At 35.7% G+C, this 18,278-nt stretch overlaps 1 protein-coding gene across 1 annotated transcript in view; it reads right to left on the bottom strand.

The window, feature by feature from the left end:
- The window catches only part of RYR2 (ryanodine receptor 2), a 279,326-nt gene that overhangs the window by 128,001 nt on the left and 133,047 nt on the right, over window positions 1–18,278 (bottom strand). Inside the window, exons 31-38 of the mRNA XM_070734013.1 lie at window positions 16,545–16,891; window positions 15,718–15,832; window positions 13,936–14,096; window positions 10,942–11,101; window positions 10,661–10,747; window positions 9,298–9,524; window positions 2,905–3,706; window positions 1,835–2,035 (exon numbers count right to left, since the gene is read on the bottom strand). Of these exons, the coding sequence (XP_070590114.1) occupies window positions 1,835–2,035; window positions 2,905–3,706; window positions 9,298–9,524; window positions 10,661–10,747; window positions 10,942–11,101; window positions 13,936–14,096; window positions 15,718–15,832; window positions 16,545–16,891 (2,100 nt within the window). The remainder of the gene's footprint in view (window positions 1–1,834; window positions 2,036–2,904; window positions 3,707–9,297; window positions 9,525–10,660; window positions 10,748–10,941; window positions 11,102–13,935; window positions 14,097–15,717; window positions 15,833–16,544; window positions 16,892–18,278) is intronic.

Genomic DNA, 18,278 nt, shown 5'->3' with positions numbered 1-18,278 from the left:
GATGCAGCATTTTACCTATAGTGACTTCTGTGCATCAGGAAGTTTAAAAGAGAGCAAAATAAGGAACAAAAACCCAACTTTCCAGGCATAGTAGGATTTTCCGATTCTTCTTTTAATACAGGCTCTATAACCCATAACTAACTAACTTACTTACTTACTTACTTACTTACTTACTTACTTACTTACTTACTTACTTATTGGATTTGTATGCCGCCCCTCTCCGCAGACTCGGGGCGGCTAACAAAAGTAATAAAACAATATATGAAAATAATCCAATACTAAAAACAGTTCAAAAACCATTATATAAAAACCAATCATACATACAGACATACCATGCATAAAATTGTAAAGACCTAGGGGGAAAGTGTATCTCAATTCCCCCATGCCTGGCGGCAGAGGTGGGTTTTAAGTGGCTTACGAAAGGCAAGGAGGGTGGGGGCAATTCTAATCTCTGGGGGGAATTGGTTCCAGAGGGCCGGGGCCGCCACAGAGAAGGCTCTTCCCCTGGGTCCCGCCAAGCGACATTGTTTGGTTGACGGGACCCGGAGAACACCCACTCTGTGGGACCTAACTGGTCGCTGGGATTCGTGCAGCAGAAGGCGGTCCCTGAGGTAATCTGGTCCGGTGCCATGAAGGGCTTTATAGGTCATAACCAACACTTTGAATTGTGACCGGAAACTGATCGGCAACCAATGCAGACTGCGGAGTGTTGGTGTAACATGGGCATATTTGGGAAAGCCCATGATTGCTCTCGCAGCTGCATTCTGCACGATCTGAAGTTTCCGAACACTTTTCAAACTTGTGCTAAAGGATCTCCATTCAGAGCAAAATAGGGGACAGCATGCATGGGGGAAGGACAGGAGGGAAGATGTCAAAAGTATCTGCCTCACTCTTTAGAATGAGTTTGTTTATACAGCAGTTAATAATGAATATCCAAGACACCTTCATATTGCCTGAAGATACATACTTCAAGAATAGAAGAACAGAATACAGGGTCAACTGAAATCCACATACAAAAATAGAAAAGAAACTACAAGTAACCCACAGTTACTGTTACTATGCTGTTCAAAAACTAATTTACAACCATTGGACGGTTGTATGTCATGTGATCAGCATTTAGGCCTTTTGCAAACAATGGGCATTTAAACTGTCACAATGTCCCATGCTTATGTGATCACCAATTACGTTTTTGCTACAACCAGAGTGAATGGAAAAGCCGGCAGTGAAATTGTAAGTCATGGCCATGTGATATCCCATTTAACAATCATGGTAATTCACTTAATACACAGGGCAAAAGGTTGTTAAATTAATTGTGATTGTGTGATATCTCACTTAACAGTCACCTCACAATGATAACATTTGTCAGTACCAATTGTGGTAATTAAATGAGGACTACCTATATTTATAAGCCTTTTCCATTGAAAAGTTAGATATATTCAAATCAGAGATGACTAAAAATATATGCATATAAAAATGAATACATCAAAATTCTACAAAGCTCATCTCACCAAAAGACAACTGTTTAATGTATCGGGAGGGCTGTCCCCATAAAGACAATTTTAATCTATGTTTAATCATAAACAGTTGAATTAATGTTAGGGCTTATCCATATTTTTCCTGGATGGCAAAATGCTTGTCAAAAGTGACTGGTAAAACACAATTGCTGAATATTATGGAAATCAGAATTCTCATCCACCAAAGCAGTTCAGTTTTTGTTTACAGCCTGGTATACTCTGGTCCAGGAAAATTATTATTTTATACAGATTTTCGTTAAAACCTATACAAGATAAACTGAACAAACTCGCAATATAAAAATATTTAGTAGGTTATTAACCTGCTCCTGTGGTGGGGATCGAAATTCTTTCGTTTTCTTGGCTGTCAGAGCTGCTGACATATTTAAAGCCTGCATAACCTCATTATATCGGAAACGCTGATTTTCTTGAAGTTTTGCTATAAAATCATCTGAAAATGCTACAGTGGCTTCTATTCTATGGCGTATCTGGAAGTCACATAGATACTGGAGTAAATGGCACATCTGAAATAGAAATAATAGAACAAAGCAAAATTAATGGGGTATCATAGTTTTAAAACTACAATTTCAGATATGGTATATTTCATTTATTTCACTAGAGTCATTTCTCTTTTTTAATACAACCTACGTCCATTGTCATCTATTTCTACTTTTAAAAAACCTTTCATTATCTCCATTTCAAAATTCTGAAAAATTAATTTTCTGCCCTTATCTTTCCCTCATCTTAATTTTTTAAAGTCCTTTTGACCACATTTGTGATTATGTATTATTTCTTGCTTATTGACAGCTTTATCGTGAATATTCTTCTCAACATTCTTCTCAGTATGCATGTTATACAGTGTTCCCTCGATTTTCGCAGGGGATGCGTTCCGAGACCGCCCGCGAAAGTCGAATTTCCACGAAGAAGAGATACACGATTTTTGGCTATGAACAGTATCACAAGCCTTCTCTTAACACTTTAAAACCCTAAATTGCAATTTCTCATTCCCTTAGCAACCATTTAGATTATTACTCACCATGTTTATTTATTAAAGTTTATTAAAAAATATATTTATTAAAGGCAATGGCGATGACATATGACGTCATCAGGCGGGGAAAACCATGGTATAGGGAAAAAACCTGTGAAGTATTTTTTAATTAATATTTTTGAAAAATCGTGGTATAGACTTTTTGCAAAGTTCGAACCCGCGAAAATTGAGGGAACACTGTATATACTCTTTTCTATTTCTAGCCACTTTTATCTACGTCCAGAACTTTTTCTTAAACTCATTTTTTTCTTTTTTTATGTTTGTGCATATGTAGGTACATAAATGTCTCAAGTAGAAAAATAATCCACAAAATATATGATTACCTATGCATTCTTTCATGAGTACCTGTAATTTGACGGGCTCAGGAAGCTTCATTTGAAGAAGTCCTTCTTCTGGAACCTTCTCTTTTCTGATTTCGCCCATACCTTTCTCTAAATTTAGACTTTCTGTAACTAGTTCCTTTACTAATATTCGGGTTTCATCTTCGCGGCCATTATCTTCTTTAAACACACTGGGTTCAATGAGCTGCAAGATATGCTTCAGATCTTCATTGTGGAAGACTCCCATTATAAGAAGAGTATAAAAAAGTTTGATCAAAGGAACAAATAGAAATTCTGTAGTACCACCTACTGGATCTCTGACATGAAGGCTGCCCTCCTGAACTGCTTCTGTCAACATCTCTATGGTTTTAGACTTTAAAATTTCTAGAGGAAATTCAGGACTATATTGGTAGCACTCACTATTAATTCTTACAAAACTTGGAGATGAAAACTGTATTCTGGGTCGTAAAGATGTACTAAGCCCAATACCTGGTAGGCCATGTTTTTTGTGTTCATCAGGAAACAAAGTAATGCTTTTAGTCTCTTCTGTCATTGGGACAATGAATTCATTGTTCATCATCAACCTTGCAGTGGCATAGCTATTAAGGTGAATATCAATGAGAAGATCATAATAGCCAGCACGTAACAAGCCTGGCATGTATTTGTTCTCAATTGCATAGAGAAGCTGAGATTCATCAACATGGCTGCACATAGCATGCGCAACTCTGTTATTCCCAAGAGCACACACAGCTGAGTATAGTCTGAGAGTATGATAATGAAACTTTAACAGTTCTTCTTGTTCTGACAGTTCTAAAATATCTATAGACCTGCAATAAAAAAAGAAGGAAAATAATTAAAAATAAAATTTTGGGTGGAAAGTGCTTTTACATCCATACAATCAAGTTTTCTAAGAATAAGTTCACAATTATTATCTTACTATGTGAATAAATTGATAAGGCTTACACTCTAGAGTACATTTACATATGCAAACATGAAAGCAAGTTTAATTAAGACTTTTAACTATTTCCAAAAATAGCTTTTTAAGTGATTAAGTACAACTCTTAATCGAGGAATTAAAATTTTTCACCAAGAATTTAGGGTTTTTTTTAGCACTTTGATGTATTCAGTATCTATAGCAAACAATTTATTTATCCTTTGGAATTAAAAACAGTCTTGCACTGGGAATAACCATGACTAGTACATGACATCTTTTGCAAAGAAAGACTTAAAGATATTTCCTATGATTGATGAACATTAGTTGAGAATAGCAAAATTGATTCTGCTCTTAGAAAATTATAGGAAGGTACCTCGAAAGTAGCAGACTGTTAGTTCATGGCCTTAGTCATGAAAGACAGCTGAGTAACTTTGATTCAGTCATACTCTCTTAGTCTAGCCTACCTCATTGGGTTATGTACTTTTGTGGAGAAATCAAAGGAAGAAGTTGTGTTGGATATGTTCATTGCCTCAATTTATTTGTAAAAATAATGAAGATGGGATATACATAATAAAATCAAATAAAAATAATAAAATAAAATAATAAAATAAAACAGATCACAGAGAAGGAGAGAGGAAGGTAGTGCTTTTTACATTTCTATTGTTTGAATTCAAGGAGGAGGGGCTGTAAGAGACAATTTTATTGGCAGTTTGTGTTCAATCAGATTAGGCTGGGGCAGGATTAGACTGGGAAGGATAAAAGGCAGGAAAAAGCCATTTTAAGTTGCACTTTCAGATCACAGAGAAGGAGAGAGGAAGGTAGTGGCCCTAACGGCGCGCAAATCATATAACTATAAACCAAAATCAGCAAAGTTTGGTAGCAATAGGGTTGTGGATTTTCTTGCTGAGTTCTTGTATTTCAATACATTGTTAAGATGACTGGCTTGGTGCAGTGTAACAGTTGTTTGGCTGTTGTCTTCCGTAGTACCTTGTGGAACTTGGGGTACTGCCCTCTTTGCATAAGGACATCTAGGTTAGATGGCGAGATCTCTAGATTGCAGTCCTTAGTTTGTAGCTTGCAGTCTGAAGTGGAAAGATTGTCCCAGACACGTGCTGTAATGCAGCCATGTGTGCAGCCTCCACTTCCACAGCGCCCCCCGAGGAGGAGGGCTGGGTGGACAACTGTTGGTTCAGGAAGATTGCGTGCAGTTGAGCAAAAACATAGCAATTTTGGTCTCTCTGTATTGAATTCCTATAATGTTCTTGCGGATTTAAATAGTAAGGATGTTGGAGATATTAGCAAGGTCCCTCAGGCAGAGAATGAGGAGATGTTCAAAGGGGAAGTTGTTCTAAGTGAGGTACATAGTGTCACCAAACCATCAAGTGCAGTTAGTAGAAATAAAAAGAGGACACATTTTCTTGTGGGTGATTCGACTGTTGGAGGTGTTGATTTGGGACAGAGTAAGGATGTGGTGAAGGAGATGAGGTGTCTCCCAGGGGCCACTGCCAGCAGGGACAGGAGGCGGATTACAAACATTGTCAAGGCTGTGAGTAAAGGTAATAACGTTGATGTGGTGGTGCATCTTGGCACAAATGATTTGTCCCAGAGAAATGTTAATGTAGTAAAAAGAGATTTTCAATGTCTAAGTGTGGAGATGGGTAAAATAACTGATTCAGTGACTTTCTCAGAGGTGTTACCGGTTTGTGGCCAAGAGGATAAAACAACGTGTATCAGAGAGTTTAATGTATGGTTAAGGCAGTGGTGTAAAGCTGAAGGTTTTGGCTATGTAAGTCATGATGTCAGTAGGTGGTCTAATAGGGAGTTGTTTAAGAGGGATGATTTGCATCCATCATACAGAGGTACCCAGGTGCTTGGTGAGGAATTCAGAACTTTCTTGGACAGGCATTTAAACTAGGTAAAGGGGACAGAGATGTAACTGATGTGGGTGATTTCTGTCCCCGACCAATGAGGATAAATCAGTTTTTGGAAGCTTATGAAAAGGGAGCTGCAAATAAAATAGATGTAGTTGTGGATGATAAGGGGCAAACTAATAATGAAAATGTTGTTCGGGTAATGTGCACGAATGCTCGAAGCTTGAGCAACAAGCTCTGTGAGTTAGTTAATGGCCATAATATCTAGAGATAATTTGGATCTGGTTGCCATAACTGAGACATGGTTTAAGGATTCTAATGAATGGGAAATATCCATACCAGGATATACACTGTATAGGAAGGATAGAATAGAGAGAAGGGGAGGTGGAGTAGCCATTTATGTTAAAGAAACTAATTCAAAATACATGTCAAGATCTGGAGACTCTCTGGATTTGCATGCAAAATAAAGAAGGTTCTGTCATTAGAATTGGGGTGATCTATAGGCCTCCAGGGCAATCTGAGGAATATGACAACAAGATGGTGGATGAAATTACCCAAATGGCACTAAAGGGAGATATTGTGGTTATGGGTGATTTCAACATGCCTGATGTTGACTGGAATATCCCCAGTGCCCTTACATGCAAAAGTAAGAATATAGTAGAGGCCTTTACAGGAGCAGCTCTGGCACAGCTGGTTAAGACACCAACTAGAGGGGAGAATATTCTAGATTTAGTTTTTACGAATGGGAATTGGGTTTCAGAGGTCAAGGTGGGAGAAAATTTAGGTTGCAGTGACCATCTATGTTTGTGGTTTGATGTAAAAACCCATTGTGAGCAATCCTATAATGCAACCAAAGTATTGGATTTCAGAAAAACAAATTTTGATGCAATGGGGGAATATTTAGATAATGAATTAAAGGGGAGGGATAAAATGGCAGGAGCGAGCACCCAGTGGACTGTATTAAAAAAAGGACATCTTAAAAGCCACTGGACTGTATGTAAGACAAATAACTAAAGGTAAAAGGAAGAAGAAACCGCTATGGTTTAGCAATGATGTAAGGGCTATAGTCAATGAAAAAAAGGCTGCCTATAGGAGGTATAAAGAGTCTGGAAGTATAGCTGATAGGGAGGTGTATAAAATGAGACAGAAGGAGGCAAAACAGATAATATATGCTGCTAAAGCCTCAAAAGAGGAAGAAATTGCCAAATCTGTAAAGAAGGGGGATAAAACCTTCTTCAGATATATTAGTGATAAGAAGAAGAAAAACTGCGGCATCACGAAGCTTAGTACCGGGAATAATACATGCATTAATGGGAATAAGGAGATCGCTGACCATTTCAATAGCTACTTCTGTTCAGTTTTCTCAAAAGACACCTTACAAAATAATACTATAGAGGGATATAGCATTGCTTCCAGCTGTACGGATTCAGCTCCAGTGATCTTAGAAGCCGATGTCTTAGAAGAACTTGAACGATTAAAGATAAATAAGGCAATGGGTCCAGATGGCATCCACCCCAGAGTTCTTAAAGAACTCAGATCTGTCATTGCTACCCCCCTGACTGATTTGTTTAACCAATCCTTGTTAACAGAAGTTCCTGAGAATTGGAGAATGGCCAGTGTTGTGCCTATCCACAAGAAGGGCAGTAGAGAAGAAGCTGGTAACTACAGGCCAGTTAGCTTGACATCAGTGGTAGTTAAAATGATGGAGACTCTACTCAAAAAGAGGATAAATCAGCACCTAAAAAACAATAACTTATTGGACCCAAATCAGCATGGCTTTACTGAAGGCAAATCATGTCAGACTAATCTCATTGATTTCTTTGACTATGTCACAAAGGTGTTGGATGAAGGTGGTGCCGTGGATATTGCCTACCTGGACTTCAGCAAAGCCTTTGATATGGTTCCACATAAAGAGCTGATAGATAAATTAGTGAAGATTGGACTTAATCCCTGGATAGTTCAATGGATTTGCAGCTGGCTGAAGCGTAGACATCAGAGAGTTATTGTTAACGGCGAGTATTCTGAGCAGAGTCAGGTTACAAGCGGTGTGCCACAAGGGTCTGTTCTGGGTCCTATTCTTTTTAATATGTTTGTGAGTGACATAGGGGAAGGTTTGGTAGGGAAGGTTTGCCTATTTGCCGATGACTCTAAAGTGTGCAATAGGGCTGATATTCCTGGAGGCGTCTATAATATGGTAAATGATTTAGCTTTACTAGATAAATGGTCAAAGCAATGGAAACTGCAGTTTAATGTTTCCAAATGTAAAATAATGCACTTGGGGAAAAGGAATCCTCAATCTGAGTATTGTATTGGCAGTTCTGTGTTAGCAAATACTACAGAAGAAAAGGATTTAGGGGTAGTGATCTCTGACAGTCTCAAAATGGGTGAACAGTGCAGTCAGGCGGTAGGGAAAGCAAGTAGGATGCTTGGCTGCATAGCTAGAGGTATAACAAGCAGGAAGAGGGAGATTATGATCCCGCTATATAGAATGCTGGTGAGACCACATTTGGAATATGTGTTCAGTTCTGGAGACCTCACCTACAAAAAGATATTGACAAAATTGAACGGGTCCAAAGACGGGCTACAAGAATGGTGGAAAAGGTCTTAAGCATAAAACGTGTCAGGAAAGACTTAATGAACTCAATCTGTATAGTCTGGAGGACAGAAGGAAAAGGGGGGACATGATCGAAACATTTAAATATATTAAAGGGTTAAATAAGGTCCAGGAGGGAAGTGTTTTTAAAAGGAAAGTGAACACAAGAACAAGGGGACACAATCTGAAGTTAGTTGGGGGAAAGATCAAAAGCAACATGAGAAAATATTATTTTACTGAAAGAGTAGTAGATCCTTGGAACAAACTTCCAGCAGACGTGGTAGATAAATCCACAGTAACTGAATTTAAACATGCCTGGGATAAACATATATCCATCCTAAGATAAAATACAGAAAATAGTATAAGGGCAGACTAGATGGACCAGGAGGTCTTTTTCTGCCGTCAGACTTCTATGTTTCTATAGTAAAGTACTTTCTGTAAACAGAAGAATAGGAAAGATTCTATTTTTAATGAACTCAATCTGTATAGTCTGGAGGACAGAAGGAAAAGGGGGGACATGATCGAAATATTTAAATATGTTAAAGGGTTACATAAGGTTCAGGAGGGAAGTGTTTTTAATAGGAAAGTGAACACAAGAACAAGGGGACACAATCTGAAGTTAGTTGGGGGAAAGATCAAAAGCAACATGATAAAATATTATTTTACTAAAAGAGTAGTAGATCCTGGAACAAACTTCCAGCAGACGTGGTTGGTAAATCCACAGTAACTGAATTTAAACATGCCTGGGATAAACATATATCCATTGTAAAATAAAATACAGGAAATAGTATAAGGACAGACTAGATGGACCATGAGGTCTTTTTCTGCCGTCAGTCTTCTATGTTTCTATGTTTCTATTTTTGCGACATTGAAAAGTAAAATTTCTTCAACCAATTCCTGCTGAATTGACTTCATTCTTCATCGGCTTCAGTTCCTGAATTCCTGTGTCACACATTCCTGTATCTAGCCAGTAGCCAATAGCTTTCAAACATAACTTGGACAAATGCAACAAAGGAGTACCTGTTTTCCTCTGGGATGTGAAGGGACATGAACTGCAAAGACTCCAGGCACTGTATTGACCAGCCCTGCCGCTCATTGTTCCGTGATATATCAATCTTCAGAAACTGATTTGGCACTCTGCTCCAAAGAACATGTGTCAGAAACTGAACATGGAGACGAGGTGGGCATTGAGGAAGTGGGTTTTTGTGCTCACTTTTGAACAAGCCGGCTGACAATGGCATTACATTCTGAAAAAGGGTCAAAACAGTAAATGCGGTAAAGCAGTACTGCAGTAAATGCAATAAACTGGAAGAATATATATATATATCCTAGTTGGATAATGAACCATCTATAACAAAACAACCAAGCTCAGAGAGCACCAAGAATGCCTCTAAAGTGTATATCAAACATGATAGCAAAATCTGGTATGGAATAAAGCTATCAATAAGCAGTGTATGTAAAGTATAACATGGTACTCTTCTGGGCCTTTTGAAAGAGTTGGATCTTGGAAAAATGTTTTGTAATTATTTTAGTTGTTCTATTCCATAATCTGACTCCTAGAAATGCACTTATTCTGATGAAAGTCTGAAAATTGAAGAATAGCATAATCCTCTATGGTTCTTCAATAAAAGAAGTCAGACTTTAACTCATATCAGTTTAGTAATAAAATACCCCAGAGTCACTTTGGGTAGTGAGATGGACAGCATATAAATTTAATACATAAAAATAAAAAAGCTGATCTGCCAGGTGCCCATTAGATAAAAGTATGTTTTATGTCTTGGTAGTGTAGTGCTATTCCAATACAGATGCTTTAATTAGTTCTATTATACTTTGGTGATACTGGAGTTTATGAAGTCTTTTTCTTTTTAGAGATTACCTTCTCACACTTTCAGGAACATTTCCTGTTTTTAGTTTTCTTGTTCAAAGAGCATGAACAATGTTTTCTTATTCAAAGAGCATGATAAATTCCCAACCAGAACTATATAGGATGAAGAATCATGTGTGTTCTAAAGAAAGATTATGGTGAACATATTAAATAGTTAAATAGGTCACTGAAGATTTTTTCCTAAAAAAAAAAGGAGGTTATACCCCCACTATTTTTTGGCATGGTTTTTATGGTCACAGAAGGTAAATAGGACATCTAGGAGAGAAGGGAATCCATTTAACTATAGTTCTGTTATTGATTTTGTATATAACCCTGCATTTACTCAAGGTTTTCCTCTCATTATAGCTGATAGATGATGAGGAATTGAGAAAGGAAATGTCCACACTTCTACCATGGATAAGGGGGGGGGGGGAAATCCCACTTTTATTACTATTGTAACAAGTTGGAACCCGAGTATTGGGAATGTTTAAACACGTAATTTAAATAGGTGATAGTTACCTTTATTCGTCCCAACTCAAATTGGAAAATGTTAGGGCTTGTGGCTTGTGCAAATACTGCAGGAAATAATTTAGTACTTGGTTCCACCTAAGTAAAAAAAAAATAGAAACAATTAACCTAATTATTTGCCATAATAAAGTTGTAAATCTTTCATAAACTACTATCTAAGGCTAAAATTTGGGGAAATTATTGTTTTCTTTTCAAATATAATAAACATGTACTTTAAAGAAATTAATTAGAGTTTGCTAGGCAACCTATAACCAAGAAAAAATAATAATTACCTGATAGTAAGTGCTTAACTCTTTGCCATTGGTAGTGAAGGATAAGATACCAGTTGCAGCATCAACCAAGCAACCAATCTCTAATCCATTATTATTACGTCCTTGCCCTGGACTCATGTTTTCTCCGGCACACACCATATAGCAGTTGCTTCGTTTAATACTGCATTTCAAAATGTTGATAATAGGTTAATGTTACAAGGCAAGTTCCCAAACTCCATTAGGCTCTGCCATATCTGTGTCCTATCCAATTCTCTTCAATATTAAAAAAAAAAATCCTCACCAATGGGAAAGTCCCACTAATACATGTGCAGAGCATTTCCAAGCAGAGAGAAGATAAAGCAGAAAGTATAGTTTTCTAAGAATATTATGGGTATTAGATATTCTACATGACAGTTTTAATATGCTTTTCTTTAAATCTGCTAATGCTCTCTTAATACAGTTATTAATAAATACTGTAAACAAGCAGTTAAGCAGATAAATACTTGTAAATACAGGTAAAATTAGACTTTTTTTAATATTAGATTTGTTTCCATTGTAACATTGTTATTATTGTTGTTGTGAGCCGCCCTGAGTCTTCAGAGAGGGGCGGCATACAAATCTAATAAATTATTATTTTTATTGTTGTTGTTGTTGTTGTTGTTGTATTGCCATTACATCAATGGCTCAATGAATGCTTAACCCACATCAGGGTGAAATTCAAAGTTTTTCTCTACTGGTTCTGTGGGCGTGGCTTAGGGGGCGTGGCAGGGGAAGGATACTGCAAAATCCTCATTCCTCCCTCACTCACGTGGGAGGATATTACAAAATATCCTCACCCCATTCTGGAGCCGTCCAGAGGTGGTATTTGCTGGTTCTCTGAACTACTCAAGATTTCCACTACTGGTTCTCCAGAACCTTTCAGAACCTGATGAATTTCACCCCTGACTCACATATATTACACTAGGACTTCACAGCGATCTAGGTCTCGGTTGCACATAATGGCTCTTTTTGATCAATTAGTCAAAACTTTATACAGTGATACCTCATCATACGAACTTAATTGGTTCCAGGAGGAGGTTCGTAAAGTGAAAAGTTCGTAAGATGAAACAATGTTTCCCATAGGAATCAATGTAAAAGCAAATAATGTGTGCAAATCCTTCAGGAAAATCTCAAACTTTAGAAGGGAGGCGAACAGAGGACAGGGAGGAGCAGCTAAAGGGGGCGGATGGAAGAAGCAAGGTTAGGCTAAAGGGTGAGTGGGAAGGAAGAAAGGCAAGGGGGGCGCCCCTCCCTTTTCTTTTTTCAAAAGACACAGTTTCAGTGCCTTTGCAAGCATGCAAAATCTTTACTCCTCCAAGCTGCCCCTCCCTTTTCTTTCTTCAAAAAAGGGGAAAAAAAGAAACCCCTTCATCCCAGCAGCTGCTTGGGTTCGTAAGGTGAAAATAGTTCGGAAGAAGAGGCAAAAAAATCTTAAACACCGGGTTCGTGTCTTGAAAAGTTCGTTAGAAGATGAGGTACCACTGTATATCAGAAAATTATACATTCATGAATAAATTTATTAAGCAAAATATAAATATCTAAGAGAGTTCTCTTTCCTTGCCCCTCCCGCACTCCCATGTATTAATGTACAATTCCTTCCCAAATAAGAACTATTTTAATGTCGGTTATAAACAAGGATGCAAGAAGGACTGCTAACTAATATAATTCAGAATCCTCTAGATGAGATAAAATGAAGAGCTCTAATTTAATAAAATATTTAAAAAACTGAGATGTCCACTAGAATGAGAGGGAGATGCAAATAAAAGAATTCTTATCCAATGCTCAATCTATTCTTGATGAAGCTAGAAACAATGGTTAGGTAGGTTTTTTTTCATAAATCTTTCTGGCATATTTACATTTGCATTTTATTTTAAAGAAATAAACAATAGCCGAATATTGATAAATTTCATAAGGAGACATAACGATAACTACAATTCAAATTTAATTTTATATCTTTCTACAAAGGCCATCACTACTGGACTAAACAAATCACCTAGTAAGGCTATATTACTATTAATATTCTCATCTTTCTTATTACCTATTTCCTGAGCTTCTTATGATTATTACTTTGTTGTTTATATCTTATGATTTATATTTATTGCTTTTATTTAGTGTCCTATTATGAATTATGATGATTGCTCATTTAGTATTCCATGATTATCACTGAGTGTTGTATCTTATGATTTGTGATGATTCTATTTTATGATTATGATGATGATTTATCACTTGTTGCTTGTATGTACACTAAAAGGTTATGCTTTGGAGACAAATTCCTTGTATGTCCAATCACACTTGACCAATAAAGAATTCTGTTCTATTCTATAAATAGAAGAGAGGATGGAAGCCTACATCAATGGAGGCTTACACAAAGAAGCACTCTACCCTCTCATTTAAGAATGCTATGATTGGGATATTATGCTACTATGAATATCTGTAAGGAGATATGTATTTTTTAATCATGCTAGAACAGGATAGACTTATTAACAGGATAGAGTTAATAATAATAATAATAATAATAATAATAATAATAATAATAATAATAATTTATTAGATTTGTATGCCGCCCTTCTCTGAAGGGAATTAGCACTTAAATATACTTTTATTACAGAGACTAAAATATAAATTTTGGATTCCACATTTAAAATTCATTAAATGTGGTAATTGTATTTTGCTCACATGTAGGTATGGATTACAAAAAACATATAAATCTTCATTCCAATGAAATCCTTTAATACAATCCTGAGTTTCAGGATTTTATAATTGTGTGCTAAAAGAAGGAAAACTTCATTTTAAAAAATGGACTACCCATCAAATGAAATATAGCATCATGTAATATTCATGTTACTATAAATAATAAATAATAGGCATGATATAAATCTTAATAAATATTACATTTTTAACTGGATAATATATTTACTGACACAATGGAATTATTTGATATCAATTGTTTCTAAACAAAAGAAAAATAAAGCCAACCTTTCATGAACTTTCCCTTTTTCATCTCCTAAGGTTACTGTAACAGTACGGACTCTGTCCAAATCAAAGTTTGTGTCATATTGATGGAAATCAGATGTAATCCAGCCTACCCAAACATTTGCAGGTTCTTGTCCAGGAAATATACGTACAGAGTAATAATACTGTCAAGACATTAAAAAAAATAATTTCCCACAATATTAATATTCCACTTAGATCCAATACTATCCTGATGTTTTTCCTGAAAAATCAATGTTCTTCTGAAAATAACACCAAACTCAGAAGCTTAAGCAATTGTTAGAAGCAAGAATAAAATCACTAGGAAGCTGGTTTTTCTCAGTTTCTCCTCTATTAATTTACAGAGCAACATCTGAAAGCTAACTAACTTTTTGGTACTTAGAGAAGCTAAGTGCCAAAATATTAGTTACGGTATTTGTTTTGAAAATGTTAAATACGGAGACCAACAGAAAAGGCATTTTTTTCAGCAGAAGTTACCATAGTCCTGGTGCTAGGTACAATAATTTAATAATTTATTCTTAAAATAAGTTGTTGGAGCTAAGTCTCTATTCCATCTTTGATTACTCCATTTACTTTCATTTACTTTCAATTGATCATTCTATTACAACACATTTTTGTATGTTTCTAACTTTTTGTCTCTGTTTAAATTCAGAATCAGAACTAGAAATATTGGAAGGAGTCTCATGCTCGCAGTGTTTTTTCTAATGATCTGTGAACATTCCTGAAAGGGGAAAAAATTGGGATTTCCCTATATCAAAGTGGGAAAAAACCTAGTAATGGCTTATTTTCTTAACTTTCTGTCCCTAAATACATTTTTCATTTTCCTCTTCCACATATTTATCAGTAAGAGTAGTCCCTGACTTACAACTATTCCTTTAATGACTGCTGAACACCCCTTCACAAAGTGACTTATGACCAGTACCCACACATGACTGTTGCAGCCATCCCAGAGTTATGTGATGAAACTTTGGGTGTTTGGCAACTGGTACCTATTTACAATGATTGCTGATGTTCCAGGGTCCTGGGATTGTAATTTGCAACCTTCCTAAGAAGGTTTGACAACCAAAGTGAACGATAGTTCCCAGATTCACTTAATGACTGCATTTATTATTTAGATTTGTATGCCGCCCCTCTCCGCAGACTTATTAAGAACCATTGCAAAAAAGTCATAAAATTAGGTCTTATTTAGCAACCAATTTTTTTCTTAGAGATATAACAATTTTTAGCTTTGACTATATCAACTATTTGCTTCATCCAAACAAAGTCAACAATTTTTTTGCTATTATTTGTATAAGTCTTTCCCATTATATTGTATCATTTTTCTATTAAAATAAATTCTTAATTTTTTATGTTTTAAATTAATTTTTCCCAATCTTGTCATTTTGTTAATCTATTTCATATGGAAATTATAATTAGAATCACAGTGACAAACAAGACTAATTTGGGGAGCAGAAGAGAAAATGCCAAGTTAAATAGCCAGTAAGTCAAGGCTCAGAATAAATGGCACCACTGAAAACATTTTAGCTGTATTTCTCCATATCACACCATACATACATGAGGGATGGAAAACCAAGTTTCTTTTGAAATTAGCATTTCAAATGAAATTTTATTCCCATGAAATATTAGTTTAAGCTTGCAGCTTAACATCAATTCTTCAAGACAATTCCAATTATTTCTGCTTCATATGTACAGTTCATATATAATGACCTATCATATTTGATTATTTTAATCTATCCTTAATCGAAATATTAACACTAAATTGCATACTGTAGAGGTTTGCATTAGATAATCAAAATCATCTCTTTCATCTGCTAGGACATCTTCAGTTAGTCTCGCAGAATGGCTTGTGCTGTAGTCTGGCTTTGTCCTTTTCAGCATAAATCTGCATTGTATAAAAATGAAAAAGAGTGAATACATCTTTTTTATATCCATTGATTCAGAATAGTCCTGTATCTTCCATCAAATAAAGCTGAATTTGAAGCTATCAAGTTATTTACTCAATTCAATTTGGCCCTTTTTACACAGTTGGTCAAAATGTAGTTTTAATATCAGCTTTCAGGGTCAGGACAACAAATATTTCTTTACATTTACAGACTTATAGTTATATTAAATATTTTATGCAAACTTGTCCATGTTTCATTTATATTTCATGAACATAAAAGCTGGAACATAGAGAAAGGAACATTTAAAAACAGAAATTGCTGTCCTTTTTGTTCAGGAGACATCACAATGAAATTAATTTAAATTGATATTTATTTATTTATTTATTTACTTATTTATGGTTTTTTTTTTATTTATTTATTTTGTCCAATACACAATGAGGGTTTTAGTGGGTATATATCTATATACACATAGTAAAATACATGATGAAGGTTATAGAGGAGATACTCATAGTAAAATATATCTAAGAAATAATAGAAAAGAAGATATAGTAATAGAACATATCAATGAAAGAATAGAAGAAAAGATATAGGAATAGAAGAAAGCAGGAGAGCAATAGGACAGGGGACAGAAGGCACTCTAGTGCACTTGTACTATTTATTTATTTGTACCCTTGAAAGTGAACAGTGTGTAAAACCAACTGAAGAGCTCACCTTTGCTTGAGGCGTGAAGGTTTCTCTTGTGTATAATCTTTATGATTATTGAACTCTGATTTTGCAGCTTCTTTCTCTACACGATCAGGTATAAGATGACCATGAGCAGTCTTCATAAGAACTTCAAAATCAGAATCTGCATCATAATCATCCAAATCACTCTTTGGGCCAAAAATATTAGAATTTGTCATTCCTCCTCCAGGCATTTTAGAAAACACTTCTGCACATTCAATAGGCATGCTTAGACGATAAAACATGATGTCTGTTTTGCTGTTTTGAGATCCAAAGGACTTCTGTGTGACTTTCAAGCATGGGGAACTATCTGCAGTTCCATCAATCCTTGTAACCTATGGAATGCAAAAATTCAATTGTAAAATGTATGAAAAACGTATTAAACCAAATGTTGCCTTTACGTATGCTTAATGGTTTCTCATAGTATTTAAACAAATATGAATTTATTCTTGCCCTCTGTGATATTGTGGCAGTTGTGATGAAATGTAGGTTTGGCTCAGACAAGGGGGTAGGAGAATGAAGCACCATTACAGAAAAGATATCTGAATTCCACAAAATTAGAAAATATTTAAAAGAGCCCGATATTAGATTGGTATAAAACTCTGTTTTAATTACACTAGAAGCAGGCTTTGACAAGCTTTCAAGATTCTGTTTTAATTTGCTGATTGTATCAAACTACATTCTAAAACCCTTAATGATTCCTGTTTCTGACCTTGCCTATTTTGAAGCAAGATAGAAGAATTACTTACTAAAGATTTTCCTCTAGAGGGTAAGAAGTATAATTTCAGCCTAATGCTTTTAATTTTTTTATTAATATAATATTGAACTCTGAAAGACAACAAAAGTTTTGTTTTAAAAATATGCAGGTGGATTAAGAATTATTATGGATACGAATAAAAATGCTGCATTTTCCCTAGTTTTGTTATTCTTTGGGCTTACAAATAAGAAGAATGCTAGTTTATCTCTTTAATTTTACATTCTACATTTTAAGGTAAATATGTAGAAAGTATAGAAACATAGAAGATTGACGGCAGAAAAAGACCTCATGGTCAGCCCTTATACTATTTCCTGGATTTTATCTTAGGATGGATATATGTTTATCCCAGGCATGTTTAAATTTAGTTACTGTGGATTTACCAACCATGTCTGCTGGAAGTTTGTTCCAAGCATCTACTACTCTTTCAGTTGCTTCTGATCTTTCCCCCAACTAACCTCAGATTGTGCCCTCTTATTCTTGTGTTCACTTTCCTATTAAAAACACTTCCCTCCTGAACCTTATTTAATCCTTTAACATATTTAAATGTTTCGATCATGTCCCCCTTTCCCTTCTGTCCTCCAGGCTATACAGATTGAATTCATTAAGTCTTTCCTGCTTCCTGCTTGTTATACTTCTAGCTATGCAGCCAAGCATTCTACTTGCTTTCCCTAACACCTGACTGTACTGTTCACCCATTTTGAGACTGTCAGAAATCACTACCCCTAAATCCTTCTCTTCTGAAGTTTTTGCTAACACAGAACTGCCAACACAATATTCAGATTGAGGATTCCTTTTCCCCAAGTACATTATTTTACATTTGGAAACATTAAATTGCAGTTTCCATTGCTTTGACCACTTAGCTAGTAAAGCTAAATCATTTACCATATTACAGACTCCTCCAGGAATATCAATCCTATTGCACACTTTAGAGTCATCAGCAAATAGTCAAACTTTTCAAACCAAAC

This window comes from Erythrolamprus reginae, chromosome 1, assembly GCF_031021105.1.
Source record: "Erythrolamprus reginae isolate rEryReg1 chromosome 1, rEryReg1.hap1, whole genome shotgun sequence".
Lineage (NCBI taxonomy): Eukaryota > Metazoa > Chordata > Lepidosauria > Squamata > Dipsadidae > Erythrolamprus > Erythrolamprus reginae.
Note: the sequence above shows the minus strand (reverse complement) of the source record. Positions and strands in the feature narration are given on the sequence as shown.